The following is an 18,298-nucleotide window of genomic DNA, read 5'->3' as shown; positions in this document are numbered from 1 at the left end:
TAGAAGCTTTTTAATTTTAAAAACTTGTCACCATGTTTTCAAGTTTGAACAAAGGGCTGCGGGAAATTAAATGTTCAAACTAGATAAAAACTTAATTTTAAGCAGCAATCATCGTTACAGAATTCAAAAAGTATTTATTTGTAGTAAAAATGTAAACACTCACCAGCAATCCATCCCGGATGAGAAGATACCAAAAACTTCGTCTTCGGCGATAATGATTTCTGACCGCTACGGCATCCGCCATTGCTGCAAGATAAACAAACCGTAGCCTACGAACAAACGCTCTAAGCGTTTCAGTTAATGCAGTAATCACTGCTTTTGTTCAAAAGCAGTGTGGAAAAAGTTCGAAAAATGTTCAGTATACAGCTATCTCCATTAGGGTGTCCCGTCCATATATGAGAAAAAAAAATTGAGCTACACTATCACAAGAGGTGTCAAAATTTGCGAAATTTTTCACAGATCACGAAAAAGGTAAAAAAAATGGAATTGCGTGTCATCTTGAGGGCTCTACCGCTCTTTGAAATTTTGCATATTTTACATTTTTGACAGACCTAAACGATATGATTTAAAATATACAAAAATAAAGTTTAGAAAGCATTTTATTTAAGAAACTAATGAAACAAAGCGCAAGAAAACAAAATAAACAAACTACAGTTTATAAATAATGACAAAAAATTTAGAATTTAAACTTATTTTTGTGTCCGATATTTGGCATTTCTGCGCGAGATTGCAACCTGGTTCTAACGAAGCCATCTCTAGAAGTAGCGTTAGTAACACTTTGTGAAGCCTGTGCTATTAGTTTAACACATCTTTCCACAGATTGTGAGTGGCAAGGAAAGTCAACGATTTCCAAGCTATTATCTTTTGCCATAATTTGAAGGTTCTCGTTAGAAATATGTCGAAGAACCGGTGGTGCTGTAACCTGACACTCTTGCCAGACAATTATTTCCGTATAATCTTCAGCAGAGAAGTTAATTTTTGGTGTTTTAAATATTCTGCGTTTAGTGCTACTTTCAGCCTCTCTAGCTTTTTTTATTCTTCGTAATGCTAACTCCCGAATGTGCTCCCTATTATCAAACAACATACTGACCAGCAGGTTTTCTGGGTGCGCAAAAAAAGCATTTCTTTCGATAACAGAATACACAACAGATTTCAAGTTTTCGGGTAAAAATTGAGAGTACACAATCATTTGAAAAAGATGTTTGGCTGCTTCCTTAAAAGATGACTTTTGCTTGATTAAGAACCAAACTGGAGCGTACACTTTAACCACGTAGTTAACAAGTAATCGCAAATTTTCTGTTGGATTAAGAGTACTTACATAAAGTCTGAGTATACGATTAGCAAAAGTAAGCCATCTCGAGTGCGCCATTTTTCCAGGTTGGCGATTTGCCAGCTCAGGACTACAGAAACCAGTTGATACAGCTTGACAAATCTCATAAAGATATTTTTGATCCGTGCTTAGTTCATCAACCACATTTTTCGGCAAATTAGGCAAATTACCATCCACCGCGCAAAAAGACAATGTCATTTTATTTTCACAACCAGCTAACTGTTTTCCAATAGGTCAGGAATATTCTTTAGGACCCAAAGTGCAACCATCTAAGGTCAAGAATAAATGACGAAGGGGTAATTCGTTGGCATGAAGCATACACACACACCATTGCAATGGTCTTTCCAAATACTCCTCTAAATATTGAATCACGCCACCCTTCCAGCCGGTGTTTATTGCAGTTCCGTCACATCCAACGCAAATCACGTCTTCTAAATTCAAGCATTGACCTTCTAATAGAGCTGTAATCGAAGTTAGAATTGCCTTTGCAGTGCCACGACTTGGCGTTGTGTGTCCCAAATAAATTGATCCGGGTTCTACTAAAATTGAGATGTGCTCTTCTAAAATTTCTTTGCGATGGTAACGAGCTCCTATTTTCTCATTTATCAGAGTCTTGTCTTTACGTCCATCAAAGTAAATGCTTTTTATAACAATACTTCCAATATCTTTGGAAGCTTCTTTCCGACCTTTAGCTACAGCACTGTGGATTTTGTTAACAACTAGAGTTAAATCTTCTTTTGAAACCAAGCCGACGTCAGCTAAAACTGCAGAAGCAACAGCAGCAGCAGATCGCGTCGACAAACCGTATCTATCACAGACCTTAGCAACTGTTGGCAAGATCAGTATATTCCTATTTGTCGTTGAAGTTGGTGGTGTCCCTGTAGAGGCCGTATTCGTCTCTGTTATGGGATACGTTTCTGGAGAGAATTCACGCATCGAATCATCATCAAAATTTGCTGAGACAGAATCGTTATTTTCAGTAGAAGACTTTTTTGCTGCCCTTTCAAGTTTTCTCTGCTGTTGTTTCATTAATCTAGCTGTTTCTTTCTTATCGACACCTCTTATCACCATTTTCCTGTCATTTCTTTGATTCAACAAGAAACTTCTCTCATTGATGGGAACTTTTTTAGGTTTTAAACACGAACAAGACTCAAATACAGGGCACTTACAAGCCGCAACGTCGAAGAGCTTCTCAGATGACTCTAAAAAGCACTTCAGTTTATTTTCAAAACTATCACTTCGTTTGCTTCTGGGGTATTGTTTCAAATTGACGTACTTTTCGAAATAGAATTTTAATATTTGAATTACTCGTTCCTTAGTTACGATTGGAATTGAAGCTTTTGTCCAAATACTGTTGATTTTTTCAGAAACAATTGTATGGAAGGACAAATAGGAATATACTGAACTGGAAGGGTCCTTTCAATTATGCATACATTTCTGTTCGCTCCTGACAAATAAAATAAATTTTATGACGTCTTTTACAGTAGGTAGCTGCTGATCATCAAGTTCCTTGTAGGGTCCCAGTATAACACAAGTAGTCTCACTACGTCTCGAACTCATTACTTAAAACTAACAGAATCGGCATATAACACTAACAATTGCAACTGTACTTTTATAGCATTAAAATTACTTTGGCTACGAAGAAAACACTCGTGAGTCAAGCCAAGAAAGCCCTCGAAACAAGTAAAAGGAATTAGCAAGTTGAAACCAAACAAAGTCGAAGTCGTCAGTAACATATTGTTGCATGCAAATCGAGACGTGGCGCCAAGCTTCGTGGATGATTCTACTGCGGAAATGGAGGTTATTCCCATATAGGCATTTACATTAGTAATCACCATATGTTTTTTTTTTTCTGTTCGTGTTGATATTACGAATCACGATCTTTTTATTTCAGCTGTCGAGCTTTTATTTCACAGTAAATTTATAACTTTATTCACAGTACTTCTTTTTCAGTTGCCATAAAAATGACAATTTTTCAAAACTTTGAGAATCGGTAGAGCCCTGAAGATATAGTTTTATTCTATTTTTTAAATTATTTTTGTAATTTACGATCGATTTCGCAAATTTTGAGAGGTCTTGCATTAAGAAAAACGGAAAAAAAAAATTTCGGGACACCCTAATCTCCATGCACGAAATAAACAACGTGCTTCGCCGCCATTTTGTTGCCATTACTCAATACTAAAAAAAAAAAATCTTCTACGCTGGAGATATTCCGTTTTTTCACGGATAAAGGCTCCCTTTAACGATCGCATATGGACATGTTCTGTTAGTGCGCTAAGGTAAAAGAACATTTCCAGTATTTCCACGAAAAGTTCCGTTTTCAATCCAGAACGGAACTTTTCTATTTATAAGGGGAAATTGTACAGTAAATTTACGGGAAAGCATTAGTAAATTAAATGAAGCAATTTTACAGTGTAATTGGATGAATTAATTAATAAGAATGAAGGAATGTAAATGAATTAGTTAATAAATGAATGCGTGATCGATTTATTAAATGATTGAATGAGTAAACAAAATGAACTACAGTGGTGGCCAGAATTATAAGAACAACAGAATATTGCAAAGGAAAAAAAAGTTATTTCAGAGATAATTCAGTGAAATTTATACACAAAGTGCCTTTTTACCCGACTGCGTGTGCGCGACGCAAAGGAGGGTAAGATGTTTATCAGTCTATGTATGTATGTTTGTTCCTGTGCGGCATTGTAGAAGCTAAACACCTTGGCCAATTTTGATAATTCTTACGTCAATCGATTTGTCTTAACCTTGGGAGTGTCACTAAACACATAACAGTAATCAAAATTCACCATATCAACAATTAGTCGCCATTTTGGGATCGTGTCGCATGCTACCTGCATGCGACAAAGCGAGCGACAAATGCAGGTATTGTTTTCACACTACCTGGAGTTTTTGTTTACTAAGTTCGGTTACTATTCGATTTTAATCTTTAACACCTTGCATTTGTTTTTGCCTTGATTCAGGGGACTGAGTTTCGCGACTTGTACTTTCTTGATTTTTTTTTTTTTTTAGTTTTGTAAGAAAGATTTGACTGACGACGTTTCCGATTTCGCGTTATCATGCATTATACAGGCTGTTTATATAGCTGTGCTGTGGTTGACTTAAGTTCGCGGTCTATGTATGTATGTATGTCTGTTCTTATGTGGCGTTCTAGGGGCTAAACGCCTCGGTCAATTTTGGTAATTCTTACGTCAATCGATTTGTCTTAACCTTGGGAGTGTCACTAAACACATGACAGTGATCAAAATTCACCATATCAACAACCAGTTGCCATATTTTGTCAGTTCGGGATCGGCGCACGTTTTACGTTGCACACTGTGTCGCACGCTACCTGAGTGCGACAAATGCAGGTAGTTTTCGCTGCCTTAATTTTTTTGTTTACTAAGTCGACTGATTGGGATCTCAGTGGCCGAGTGGTCTAAGCGATTGCTTCTCCCATTTGAGGCGGTGTGTCAAGACACCCTCGCTCCGGATGTACTTTCCCCTCTTTCTGATGTAAATTCTTTCATGTGTTCTTCATTTTTATTCTGTACTGTAATAACAAGTATATTATGCGTAACGAAGGCAAGACACTCAGATTGTAGTCCTCATCAAAATAAACCCGTGCAATAAGCACCAAAAGAAAGAAAGTCTACTGATTCGATTTCCATCTCTAACATGTTACATTTGTTTTTGCCTTGACGCAAGGGACTGAGTTTCGCGACGTGTACTTTCTCGACAGGCTTTTTTTAGTTTTGCGAGAAAGATTTTACTGATGGACGTTTCCGATTTCGCGTTATCATGCATTATACAGGCTGTTTATATAGCTGTGATGTGGTTGACTTGAGTTCGCGTATTTTTGCTAAAGTTCAAGCACATGTAGCTTTAAGCCGAGTAAAAATGATCAGTAGTTTAGACCACTGCAAGTTACTTAATAAACCTCTCGATATAAACTCTCAATGAAATGACAAGATTTCGAAATTTATCGTCTTATAATCATAATAACTAAGTCAATGAATAATAACTAAAAGATGAAATAAAAATAATTATTAAACAAAACAAAAAACCCGACTGCGTATATATATAAAAGCACAGTAGTTTAGAATTTTATTAAGTATTACTGAATAACAACTCCATTGAAATAGTTTTATAATCGATATATATATATATATATATATATATATATATATATATATATATATATATATATATATATATATATATATATATATATATATATATATATATATATATATATATATATATATATATATATATATATATATATATATATATATATATATATATATATATATATATATATATATATATATATATATATACACATAAGAAAAATCATAAATTCTAAAGCATAATAGAAAGATCAACAGTCGGGGGCCCATTCCTTTTTAAATCAAGGAACCCCGTAAAATTTGAATTGGAAAAATCCTTCTATTCTGCTTTTGAATTTATGATTTGTCTGATGTGTGTATCGATTATAAAACTATATCAATGGTATAGTTATTCAGTAGTACTTAATAAAATTCTAAACTACTGGGCTTTTTTTTTTTTTTGTTTTTATGCAGTCGGGTTTTTTGTACTTATTTTATTTACTAGAAATCGTTATCGAAAGCAGAATATTTGAAAATGTAAAATATAAATGTTTTTCCGTGATAACAAAAAAAAAAAAAAAAAATTGTCAGTACTAAAACTGGACAAAATTATAAGGACAACGAGCATTTTGCCATGAAAAGTCCTAGTAATCAATAATTTCCACCTTTTGTTCAATCACTCTTATCAGTTTTGATGTCATGGAAGTTGAAGAACGTTCTTGAAAAATTTTATCCTGGCTTTTTCGATGGAGAAAATAAGTTCTTGCTTGTTCTAGACATTGAATGCCATTTTTTCATCCTTGGGGTGCCAGAATGCCTCACAAAGTTGCCATTAAACTTAGATCGAGTCTTTTGTCGGGCCAGTAGATCCATTTCACGGACTAAGCATCAAACAATGATTTTGAGGTTTCAGAAACATGTAATTAGGCATTATCCTGCTGGAACAAATTGTTTAAAATAGTAATTAACGGTGTTTTCGGTTTTAAAAAATACTGCTCATACAACAATATCACTCTCAGAGTTCATTCTGCCATGCACAAAAAACATTGGTATAGTTTCCGTCCGTAGCCAAACTTCCACAGACCATTACTGAGCCGCCTCCAAATGTACGCGTTATTTTTTTTTTCCTTCACAGAGATCGAACCAGAAGCAGCAAAACCATCTAGACCATCCGCATTAAACTTTTTGCCATCAGAAAAGATTACGTCGTCCCGCTTTTTATCCATATCAACACATTTCTGGCAACGCTCAACCCCTGATCTCTGACGATTTTTTTTTAGAGTCGGCCGTGACATTAGTTTTGCATTTTTTTGTAAAACATGTTGAACAGTTCGAGAACTGCATTATAATTTGAATTCCCATCTAATATGTCTTGATTAGTGATTGCAATACCGGTATTTTGAGCAATTTTGCAATTTCGTTATACCGGTATTTGCTGAAGTAAAATACCGGTATTTTTGGTATTAGCTGAAAATAATGATTAGCTTCAATTAAAAGATTTTCAATGTAACTTATTTGTGCACTATTTTTTCCATGATACAAAACCAAATTTAATGTATTTATGTAAAAAATTGACTTCAAAAGCCCAAACTAATAGAATATCATTAAATGAAAGTAGCAGAAAGATTGCAAAATGATATTTTCATGACTAGATGGTGATATAAATCGCACTTTTGTGCGCTTTTGTGCACCATGTTTCATTTTTTTCCATTTCCCTTATCACTCACTTTCCCCTTTGTGAAAGATAATTTCGAGTGCAATTTTGAATGCATTTGTCCTATGAACAATTTATTCCGAACATCAATTGCATGAATAATTCATGATTTCCGTTTAATTATTTCAGTCAACTGTACAAAATTTTGACAAAAACTTTTTCTTGCTATCATAACAAATGGTAATTTGTTGTTACCAGTATTGGTTTGTTGTGTTGTCTCGTTTTTTATCTTTATACTTGGCAAAATAATATTTAGAAATCATATACTGCCTTGAAAATTTGCATCGAGTAAAGCATAATCAGATGAAACATATTTTCAAATAGTTGCATAAATATAATTGTAAATAATTTTGAAAAGAAAGCAGAAACGAATAAGAGAAACTAACATTATCAAGTTTAGTCGAATTTATCGTAAATTTCAAACCAAAGGGCTAAAAAAGCAAACACTTATATCTCATGCTCAAGAGAAAATTACGTTAATATTGGAAAAGTATCGTCTCTAAAAAGTAAATTATTCCTAGCTATGAATTGACGGAAAAAATTGCACACACAATACAAAAGAAACAAACGCACACAAAAGGATTTATCCAAAAATAACACGCAAGATACCGAAGAATTTGGAGATGAAGGACTTCTAGATAACTAGAGGAGGTGTGTATCGCAAATTGTTAACAATACCACCGACCTGCGTGAGTTCAGAAAGAATATTTTCAATAGTAGAAGAGTTTAGCACTGACTTGGGTTCCGGGCTCATAGAAAATCCAATAGATGCATTATGTTTTTTACTATTATTGCTTTTTTTATGGCATTTATTCCATCATTTTATATTTATTTTCAATACATTTTCATAAATAATACATGTTTTGCGCAAAGTTATGAAATGCGACAGCGAAACAATATGTTTTCAAGCATTTTTTTTAGAAATTTCAAATACCGCTTTTAATACCGGAATTCCGGTATCACGTTTTAAAAATACCGAATACCAGTACTGAATGTTTGATCCGGTATTGCAATCCCTATTCTTGATGTTTGTTTTTTGTAGCAAGCTCGTCACATTTTCATGTGTTTCACACGTACAGAAACAAAAGATTTCCTACCTGTTCGTCTTTATGGTCCTTATTTGTCGTGATTTTTCATAAAGCTCTAAATGACCGGTCGGTATCCATTCCGATTTGTTGCTATTTGACATACAGTAAGTCGCGAAGTTTTTCAAGCAACCACTTCCGTTTTCTCAAATTCTTTAAGTTTCGTATCTAACGGCATGACTGTAAAAATAGAATTTGGCGTCCCCAATCGTTTACTGAGCATTTATATTGTTATGTAGTGCAATGTGCAGGATAAAAAACAAGCAAATTTTGCTTTTTAGAACACACAAATCTAATTCTCCTTACAATTTTGTAAAAACAGCATTGATGTATTAATTCAAAATTCATTGTATGAATACAAAATTTCAATGTATTTCCAATAAAAGTACTAAAAAAAGCCTTTTGCCAATAGTTTCTAGTCATAAAGTTTGCATAACTTTCCGACCAAATGCAGGCAAGATCAGGGAATTTTTCTTTTGTCCTTATAATTTTGAACACCACTGTGTTTCACTTTGCCCCATCCACTTTGCGCCGCGTTCATTTGACTCATTGTGAAAAAATTTTAAAATACAAATAAGCTAAAAATTTACTATGTAAATAAATACTGAACCGAATATTAGAAGATCCCATTTAATATTTAAAATGTCAACAAAAAGAAGTTTATCATTTGATAATATCAAAATAATTTTTGACTTCCAACAAAATATTACAATTTGAAATAATCAATTAACCAACGTTTTGAAGCACAAAAATTGCAAATTACTGCAGACCCGTGTTTCGGTGTTATAAGGAACACGTATCTGCAGTAATTTGCAATTTTTGCGCTGCAAAACGTTGGTTAATTGATTATTTTAATTTTCAGCACAAAGGTATTTATTCGTTACTACAATTTGAGTATCAATTTTTGAAAATTGCTTGTATTATCATATTCCTTGATTTGCAGAGGTAATTTTTTCTTGAATGGAATAGACATCATGTGTCACTACATAGTTAAAATTTTGCTAGATAGGTATCGTTAAAAACGTAGTAAATATATCGGCATTTCACTTTGCCCCGCTATTTCACTTTGCCCCACATTCTCCTACTATTTTAAGGAATGTTGAGTAATACTGACTTGTACTGTTTCTTTTTCAGAAAAATATTGTGAAGTAAATATTGCTCACTAAAATAGCCTTAATGATTTCTCGTTCGGTTAGATACCTGAAGATGGTCCATGGCTAGCACCACATGCTGAAGAATGGGATACCATGACCTTCGGAGATTTTTTAAAACAAAACTGCTGGACTCAGTGAGTGATTATCATAGAGAAATATTTAAAAACTCAGTATAAAATAGTCTTAAAATGAGTTATACTAATACCAAATTTTCATTGTGATTAAAACAATAAAAACTAGTGTATATCAACGAAATTTAAGTCTTTGCTCGATTTCAATTTTTACATAATTTTTGCGGTTTAACGATGTACTCTCTAATGTTGTCCGAAAACTGACCTGATAGTTTTTTTAGTTTCTCATTAACAACAATTAAAGGACTATTGCCTCGAATCAGTGATGGCTTTTAACGTGCAAACACTTTTCATAATTATTGAATCTGCCGTTACTAACAAGAAAAACGGTTTGAAACAGGTTAGTGTTTATGTTCCCCAACACAGTCTGAGAGCAACTTTAATTTATTTTCATGTGAAAACTTTTCTACTACTTGTTTTCCTTAACCACACTGCGCTGTAAAATTAAAACCTTCAAAATGCTTCAGGAACCATTCTTGCTGATTCTAATGTAAACTGAGCCCTTGAATCAAAATATGACCACCGGTTTCGCTTATCACCTCCCTCTTCTTGGTATTGGCACCTATCATTCTTTTTTTTTTCAGTTTTCGCCTGTTTTATTATTATTGTTATTGGAGGAGAAGGGAGCATCATATTAATCATGAACATTCTTCTGAAAAATTATATAAGATATACGGCATCAAAATATATTTTAAAGTACATCAAAACGAACTGATGTGTGCATCACATGACTTCCTTTTACTCCACTTCAATGCCATTTCCTCATTATTGGCAATTTTAATGTGATTCAATTGATTACTCTCTAAATATCACCAACAATGGCCAAATTAAAACCAGATTTATACATAAAAAAATACCGCCAAATTTGTCGCCAAGTTGGCGACAAAACTTGGCGACCAAAAGCCTGGCGATATGTCGCCAAGTGTCCGACAAATTATAACACAACTTTACATCGAAATTAACAATAATTTCTCCCCAAAAAGGGGCAAAAGACCTCCTTAGGAACATCCGAATGCAACTAAAAGGGAAGGTGAACAACTATTCCGCACTAGGAGTCTATGTACCAAATTTCAACTTTCTAGGATATACCGTTTTTGAGTTATGCAAGATACATACACACATACGCACATACATACGTACATACGGACGTCACGTGAAAATTCATTGTAATCATCACGTTCCTAGGCATATATCCACGTGTGGTCGAGTCGAAAAAAAAAATTCAACATTCATTCGGGGATGAGAAAATGGAAATTAATGCCGATTTTTGAGTGAAAATTTTTTCGCGAATACAATACTTCCTTTTTTGTAAAAGGAAGTAAAAACTACAACTAAAATTCAAAATAATAGAATACTTTTCACGTTTTGGATAAACTTTTATTCTAACTAAATATAAGGGCAAATTAGGCATTTAAATGAACGTGCCACCTTTCTTAAACCTTAAAGTGTACATTTCATTTCAAATATAGTAAATTAAAAATAATCTTGGCTAGAATAATCCAAAAGTTTTTAGTGATGAGAATTTACATTGAGTCAAAAAATAGAATATTCAAATTAAAAGGGGAAAAAAATTTTCAAAAGAAACAATACCAATACCTGAATGCGTCATTTTTTGCTGGTTTCAATTCTTTAATCCTTTCAGACACGGATTCTACCACCAATATATATTCGTTGCTTCTCTGACACTGTTTTCATACTCTCTTCAATGCGGCAACGAGTTCAATTTTGTTGGTGGGCATTTGGTCTTGAACCGCTTTCTTTAGATTTGACGGTACCACAAGTTCTTGATCATTTTGAGTTCGGTGGAGTTGCTTGACCAGTTTAATACCGAAATTCATCTTTCTGTTTAAAATCTACGATTTGATTTAGAGATGTGACACGGAGTAGAATCTTGCAGAAAGATATAATGTGTCACTGCTGTACCTTAGATGAAGTATCATTGATAAACAGCGGAAGTCACACATTTTTTTTATTTTAAGATCCATACAATCGTAATATTCCAGCAGCCTTCATGCACCCACACACCATAAGGGATGTCTCAAAATTGAGAAAACGTCTTTACACAAGATTTCTCATACGCGTTATCTTTTACACGCCAAACCCGAACACCTTTTTTGCTCACAGATATTTTAAAAAAAGATTCATCACTGAATATAATACCTTGTTGCCCTTGTATGAGTTCCTCTTTGCTCCAGGAAAGTCGTGCACGTTTCTGCTTTATGTTTATTTTAGGCCTTCGTAGATCCGCAATTGAAACTGCAGTTTTTGCAATTTTCTAAGTGTAGTTGGCTTGGACACTATAACTACAGATTCTTTCCAACACTTATGGATGCAAGAGGTACGACTATTTTTGACGACTATTTTCAAAACGACTAGTTTTGATGGTTCACTTTAGTTTGGGTTCATCTCTGTCAGTTGTTACAATTTTTCTACCACGTTAACTTCGGTTCCTTTTTAGTTGGTCAGTCCTTCTACATTCCTTTAAAATCTTACATACCGTAGATTGTAAAACGTTCATTTGAATTGAGTTGGATTGCTTTTTTTCTAACTTTAAGCAATGATACAATACATAACTTCTTTTTTTCCCTTATTCATCACCTTGACGACCCCTTTTTAGCAATAAAAGGCTTTTAAAAGAGCGTAAAACTAACCGGGCACCAAGTTTTATACTTGTGACAAACTATCGGCCAACAAGTATGCAAATGTGTTTGCTACTTTTCAAAATTCACATTGAGTGAATATATTCTAATTTTTTGACTCATATAAAAAATCAATATAATTTTCCACTGCGTTAATGATCCATAAGTTGTTAAAATAATGTCTGAAAATATGTTGAAATTATTTTACTCATTCATGAATAACATGTTTTCTTCTTTTCAATTTACATGCGTTCATTTTTCCCGACTCAGGGACAAGTTTTGTTCAAATAAGTCAGATATTCTATAATTTTGAATTTGGGTTGTATAACAACTGAATATTTTAGCTGAAATTTTGAATACCCGTATAAAACCTCCCATAGATTTTTTTTTTTTTTTTGAAAGATACTCTGATTTAACATCATTCTTTTTAAAATCAAATTTATAATTCATAATAAAAATAAGATAATATATTCAACCGCATGAAACATGGTTTAGTTCACTATCTTATGTAAAAAAGCAAACTTATCTATGGTAGTATAGATATAATCAAAAATGCCAAATAATATTAATAATAATAATAATAATAACAATAAATATAAATAAAAAAATCTTCAAGGATACAGCATCAGCTTTGGAAGCATGACTAAAAAAATTGATCTTTTTTTCGAACTGAAAATATTTCAATAAAATTATTTAAAACTCTTTCTTGTTACAAGGGTTTTTTTGATTTTGACGTAACATGTTGAAAGAATTGTATTTTTTCAGAGCTACAATCGATTTCTTCAAAAACTTTATCAACATCATCATTACTTCTGAGCCTTACGAAGCTTCTCTTCTAAGTTTTTTGTGGTACATTAAACAATGTGGTGGAACCAGAAGAACTTTTTCGACAACAAATGGTGGACAGGTAACTGGGAAATATAAATATCCATCATTTTTTTGCTTTAATAGTGTCAGTACATATATGTTCTTTAAGAGATGTGTTACATGCAAAAAAATATTAAAATAGAAAAAAAAATCTTCAAAAATTTTCCATTTTATTCACGGAGAAATGGAAAACAGGCAGAAATTTTCAGACAGGTTCGTTTTCTCCTCCCCCCCTTCAAAGAATTATTTTGCGAAAATGACAAAGCTTGGCTACTTATAGCTGTTTTTATTTTTTTAATCTTCATATCTTGTGCAGCTTTTACAAAAAAAAGGAAAACGCATTCCTAGAAAACTATGAGACTAGACAGAGATTCTTATAAACACTAAAAAAAATTAGGAACGTTCTTGGAAAACATTGAGCAATCCAATTTAAGAAGTGCGTGGTTCAATACAAGCACATATATTCAAATTTACCAAACACAATTTATTTAAAATTTATTTCCATATTAAGAGAAAATATGCCAGGCAAATTCTGTTCTTTATTAGGTTTGGCTTATGATGTCCTATTTTTAATGTTTGTTTTACTTCATATTCGGAGATACTGGCCTTTTGTTCTTAGGAGATACAATATAGGCGGTCTTCCCATACACTTGGGAAGAAATTATAGCTCAACAATTATAAAAACGACTTTGTGTGCGTAAAAAAGTCAAGATGTTTATGCCACGTAGCTGAGTCAGAAAATCATTTACGAAGTTGATAAGTTTAGTGTCTTGAAGCATAAATGGAAAAAAAATATTTGTATTTAAAATAAATTTCATAAAAATCGTCCTTCGTCTCTATAATGTAGCGCATATGTACCAAAAGTTTTCATCAAAAAAACACTTCGAGTTGTACAGTACATCACTTTGTTCTAAACTTATTTCGTACCAAATTTCGAGAAAATCTGTAGATTGGTCATGACCCCGGATAGATACGAAGAAAATTCTTTAAGTGTTTTTGATCAATGAAAAAGAAACCTATTTTACAATGAAATTTATCGTGCATAGAATGATGAAGCACCAATCAAATAATATACAATGTAAACAAAATGAAATGAGGATATCCTTATCCCAATTGTGTTCTTCAGGAACAACTTCACTCATTCGTTTGACTTCATTCATTCGTTTAAGATGATATTAATATCCTCCAGAAAAGAAAAGTAATTGCTTTAAAATAACATGATACTATTCTTAACGGTATTTCAAATTAAAACTCGGAGCTCGTAACTATTAAAAAGCTCTTTAGAGCATAAATAAAAATAAAAATGAAAATAAAAATAAAAATAATAATAAAAAATAATTATTAAATAAAAACAAAAAACCCGACTACGCAAAAACCAAAAAAAAAAACTAAAAAGAAAGTAAATAAAAGCACAGTAGTTTAGAATTTTACTAAGTATTACTAAATAACTACTCCATTGAAAAAGTTTTATGATCGATACACACATAAGATAAATCATAAATTCAAAAGCAGAATAGAAGGATCAACTGTCGGGGCCCATTCAAATTTTACGGGGTTCCTTGACTGGTCAAAAAGGAATTTGAATCAAACAATTCTTCAAAACCTCTTAGAAAATAACGTTATAAAAAGCAAAATAATCGTTGATGTTATTCGTTATTGAAGTGCACACAAAAGATTTTATTAAACTTTCCAAACACTGTATAATAATATAAAAAATGCGTTTAAATAACATTTGATAAAAAAAGATAGATGATCCTCTACAAAAAATAAATAACTACAACAAAAAAAAATCACCAACAAGATGCGAAAATAGTCATCCGCCAAAAAAAAAAAAATAAATAAATAAAATAAATAATAATCCTTATATATTATTTCTGTAGCCTGTTTTTGGTTTCTACGCGAGATTTTCCTCAATTCTTGATCGATTTCTTTGATTTACACCTTATTTTAAAGCTTATCGTGCAGGCTACTGACGAAAAATAGACCCATGGTCTAAAAATTGTTTTTTCGGGCAAAAAAAACCTGTTTTAAAGAACCAGAATGAGGTTTTCGGTTAAATTTATCACTTTAACTTGCACTGTTACCGACAGAGCTGAATAGCTTGATCGGCAGAGCGTTCGTTTGGTAAACAAGAGAATGCGTGTTCGGGCCCGCGTCCGGACAATCTGTATCAAAAAATTAGAAAAATATCGCGCATCACATGAATAACAAATATGAGGGAATACATGAGGTAGAAACGCTCCTAGCTGTTATGAAAACTTGATGCAACGCGGAGCTAAATTGACACTCAATTGTAAGTTTTTTTTTTTTTTTTTTTTTTAAGCTTTGGCTCCGGGAAGAAAATTAAAGCATAATGTAAGCGAAAATATAAGTATCAGATTTAAGATTTCAGACTACATTAGAATTGTTTTTTGTTCAATAAAATATAATAAATCGTATGTTGAAATATAGATTCTTCTAATGAGTTTTGACTCTTTGTACAAATAAAAAAAATACTACCTCAATTTAAAGGGTAATATATATATTTTTTCTTTCTTTTGCAAAAAAACAAATAGCGTATCACATTTTTACTACATTTGAAAAGCTACGCTTAAAAAAGAACTTGGTTCAAATTATTTTGTATTTTAACCGTGCTGTTAAATGATGAACACGTGCTGCCATCTAAGTCATAACGGTTCAAACAGCCTGCGATAACAAATTGTAAAAAAAAAAAAAATCAAAGATAAAAACACTTCTCGGCAAGAAAAAAAATTAAAATTACCTGTGGGTTTTTTTTTTCGGTAGAGCGTTCGGCTATAAACTGTCTGAACTTCGGGCCAGTTCGGGTTGTCCGACATAATAGCAAATTTACAGTAATATTACGCATTACATGTACTCATAACATACAACAGATAACACACGTGATAAAATAAATGCAGTGGGAATGCTATTTGGTGTTTCGACTCATTTATGCAGGCTACAGTTATCATTCAGATAAGTTGACTGCTAATCGAAGAGTGTTCTTCCCTTTTTTTTAAGCTTTGACTCCGTAAAGACCACTGAGCATAATGTAAGCATAAAAAAAGTATTAGATATACCTCAAGGGAATCCTTTTTGTGCAGAAAAACATTTTCATTGTATGCTGAAATGTAGATTTTTCTAAAAGCAGTGTTCGAACTTTTGTACAAATGAAAAAATACTACGCCAAATTAAAACTACGAGTTTCAACCAGTAAATCTTTAATTATTTATTCGAATACGATATAAAACATTAAAATTATTATCAACTTCATTAGTAAGAAATCATTTTCTACTCCTCTGTTTTCGGCTGAAAAAAAAAACATTTTGTCCACGTTCGAAAAATTACACTTAAAAAACGGACTCAGTTCAACTGGGTTTGGTTTTGAATTTTAAGTGTTCGATTAAAAGAAAACTAAGTGCGGGCTTTTAAGCCGTACATGTAAAGAAGCCTGCTATGGGAAATTGTTGAATATTAAAAAAAAAACACTTATTTTTTCAACCGAATTTATTGCCTCTCTAGAATGTTTGTTTCAATCGCTACGTGAGATCGTCCTCATTCTTTAATCAAATTCCATGTTTTACGAATAATTTTAAATCGTATCATGCTGGCTAATGACAAAACATAGACGCATGATCTTATAATATTTTTTTTTTTTTTTTTTGCGAAAAACTTTTTTACTGTGTTTTGTTACGCATTCCTTCAATGAATAGCATTCGAAAAGGAAGGCACAGTTGCTAGGTTTGTTGGAGCGTCGTACTGTCAATCAGAATGGTGCCAAATCGAATCCGTGCCACTAAATATCTCTTTAATGTTTCTTTTTTTTCCGTCAGCTGCTCACGTGGGCAGGACTGTATTTGCCACAACCTGTTTTTTTTCACATGCAAAATTACTGATTTTACACGTGTCACTCAGCCACACTTTTAATGATATTTATATTTGCATTGAAAATACGTACAACCAAAAGGGGAGCGATGATCAAATTATTACAACGTTGTATTTAACGAGGTTTTGTTACTGACGTCTTCAAATTACATGCCTTCTCTTGCGCGCTTACTTTTTTCCGTTTACTTTTTCGGTTTTTCTTCATAATATTCTTTCTTTGAAATTTTTAAAGAGCGAAATGCCTTATGAAACGATTCGAAGTACTGTGCGGAGTTCCGCACGGGTCGACTAGTAATAATAATAATAATAATAATAATAAAAGCCTTAAAAATTAATTTTTAAGAATTTTATGGGTCACGTACTTCTTTATCTACTAATCAAAGTCACACCACCGCAAAGTAAAATCCATTAACTATTTTGACTGTTCAAAAACTTAGTTTGCAATTTTTTAATTTGGCGTCTCAAAAAAAAAAAAAAAAAAAGTCATGGATTCTATTAAAGCAACAGTTTGTACTTCTCGAGTTTTAGTTTCTCTAACAATGAAGTGATATATCCTTAATATCAACTGTTATGAGTATCTTTTTAAATATTCACTGAGAAAATTATTAAGTTTAGAGGAACTTTTTGCATAGAAAGATCGAATAATCTTTACTTGTCGTAAGAAAATTTAGGAAAAATTCTATAAATTTAGTTTTTAACCCGAAAAAAATTATTCGTAAGCGATATTCCATTCATTTCTCCTTTCCTATTAACCTAAATATAACTTTTACTATTTTAGGAGAGGAAATTTAAAGGAGGATCTCAACAAATTAGTGAAAAAATGGCTGCAAAGTTAGGAAGTAAGTTATCATTCAAAACTTAATACCATATAAATATTAATGTGAGATTCTTGGATCTTCAATTTAAAGTTAATTTTTCTCAATTTCCATTTTATTCACGTACTGTAATGCATTCTTTATGTAGGTGACATTGTTATCATGAATAGTCCTGTAGTATCCATAAATCAGGAATCTAAGGATGTAGTTGTGGTGAAGACTCTGAATGGTAAAGATTATAAGGTAATATTTCTATTCCTTTTTCAAGAAATTCTCATTTTTGAAAAGAAAATTCACATTGGTATGATAACAATCTCAAGGTGAATGCAAGGCAAAAACAAAGTGATACACCTAGACAAATTGAAAACCATTTTATTCTAAAAACAAAGGTTCAAATTTTAAACTATTAACAGACTGTTCAAAAGCATGATTACCGGGCAATTCAAGTCTCCCACAGCTTTTAATGCTCAAACTTATGCCTATCACTTTCAGTTAGCTACACAATGCTTAAAAGGCTTGAATTCTCCGGTAGTCATGCTTTTAAATAGTCGAAAATTTAGACCTTTTAAGCGTTG

At 32.5% G+C, this 18,298-nt stretch overlaps 1 protein-coding gene across 1 annotated transcript in view; it reads left to right on the top strand.

Annotated features, from left to right (window-relative positions):
* LOC129218263 (amine oxidase [flavin-containing]-like) overlaps positions 1 to 18,298 on the top strand; it is a 69,442-nt gene that overhangs the window by 27,130 nt on the left and 24,014 nt on the right. The window contains exons 5-8 of the mRNA XM_054852490.1: positions 9,432 to 9,523; positions 12,925 to 13,066; positions 17,687 to 17,747; positions 17,872 to 17,966. Coding sequence (XP_054708465.1) covers positions 9,432 to 9,523; positions 12,925 to 13,066; positions 17,687 to 17,747; positions 17,872 to 17,966 — 390 coding nt within the window. The remainder of the gene's footprint in view (positions 1 to 9,431; positions 9,524 to 12,924; positions 13,067 to 17,686; positions 17,748 to 17,871; positions 17,967 to 18,298) is intronic.

Source organism: Uloborus diversus, chromosome 3, assembly GCF_026930045.1.
Source record: "Uloborus diversus isolate 005 chromosome 3, Udiv.v.3.1, whole genome shotgun sequence".
Classification (NCBI taxonomy): domain Eukaryota; kingdom Metazoa; phylum Arthropoda; class Arachnida; order Araneae; family Uloboridae; genus Uloborus; species Uloborus diversus.
This window is presented reverse-complemented; position numbering and strand designations above follow the sequence as displayed.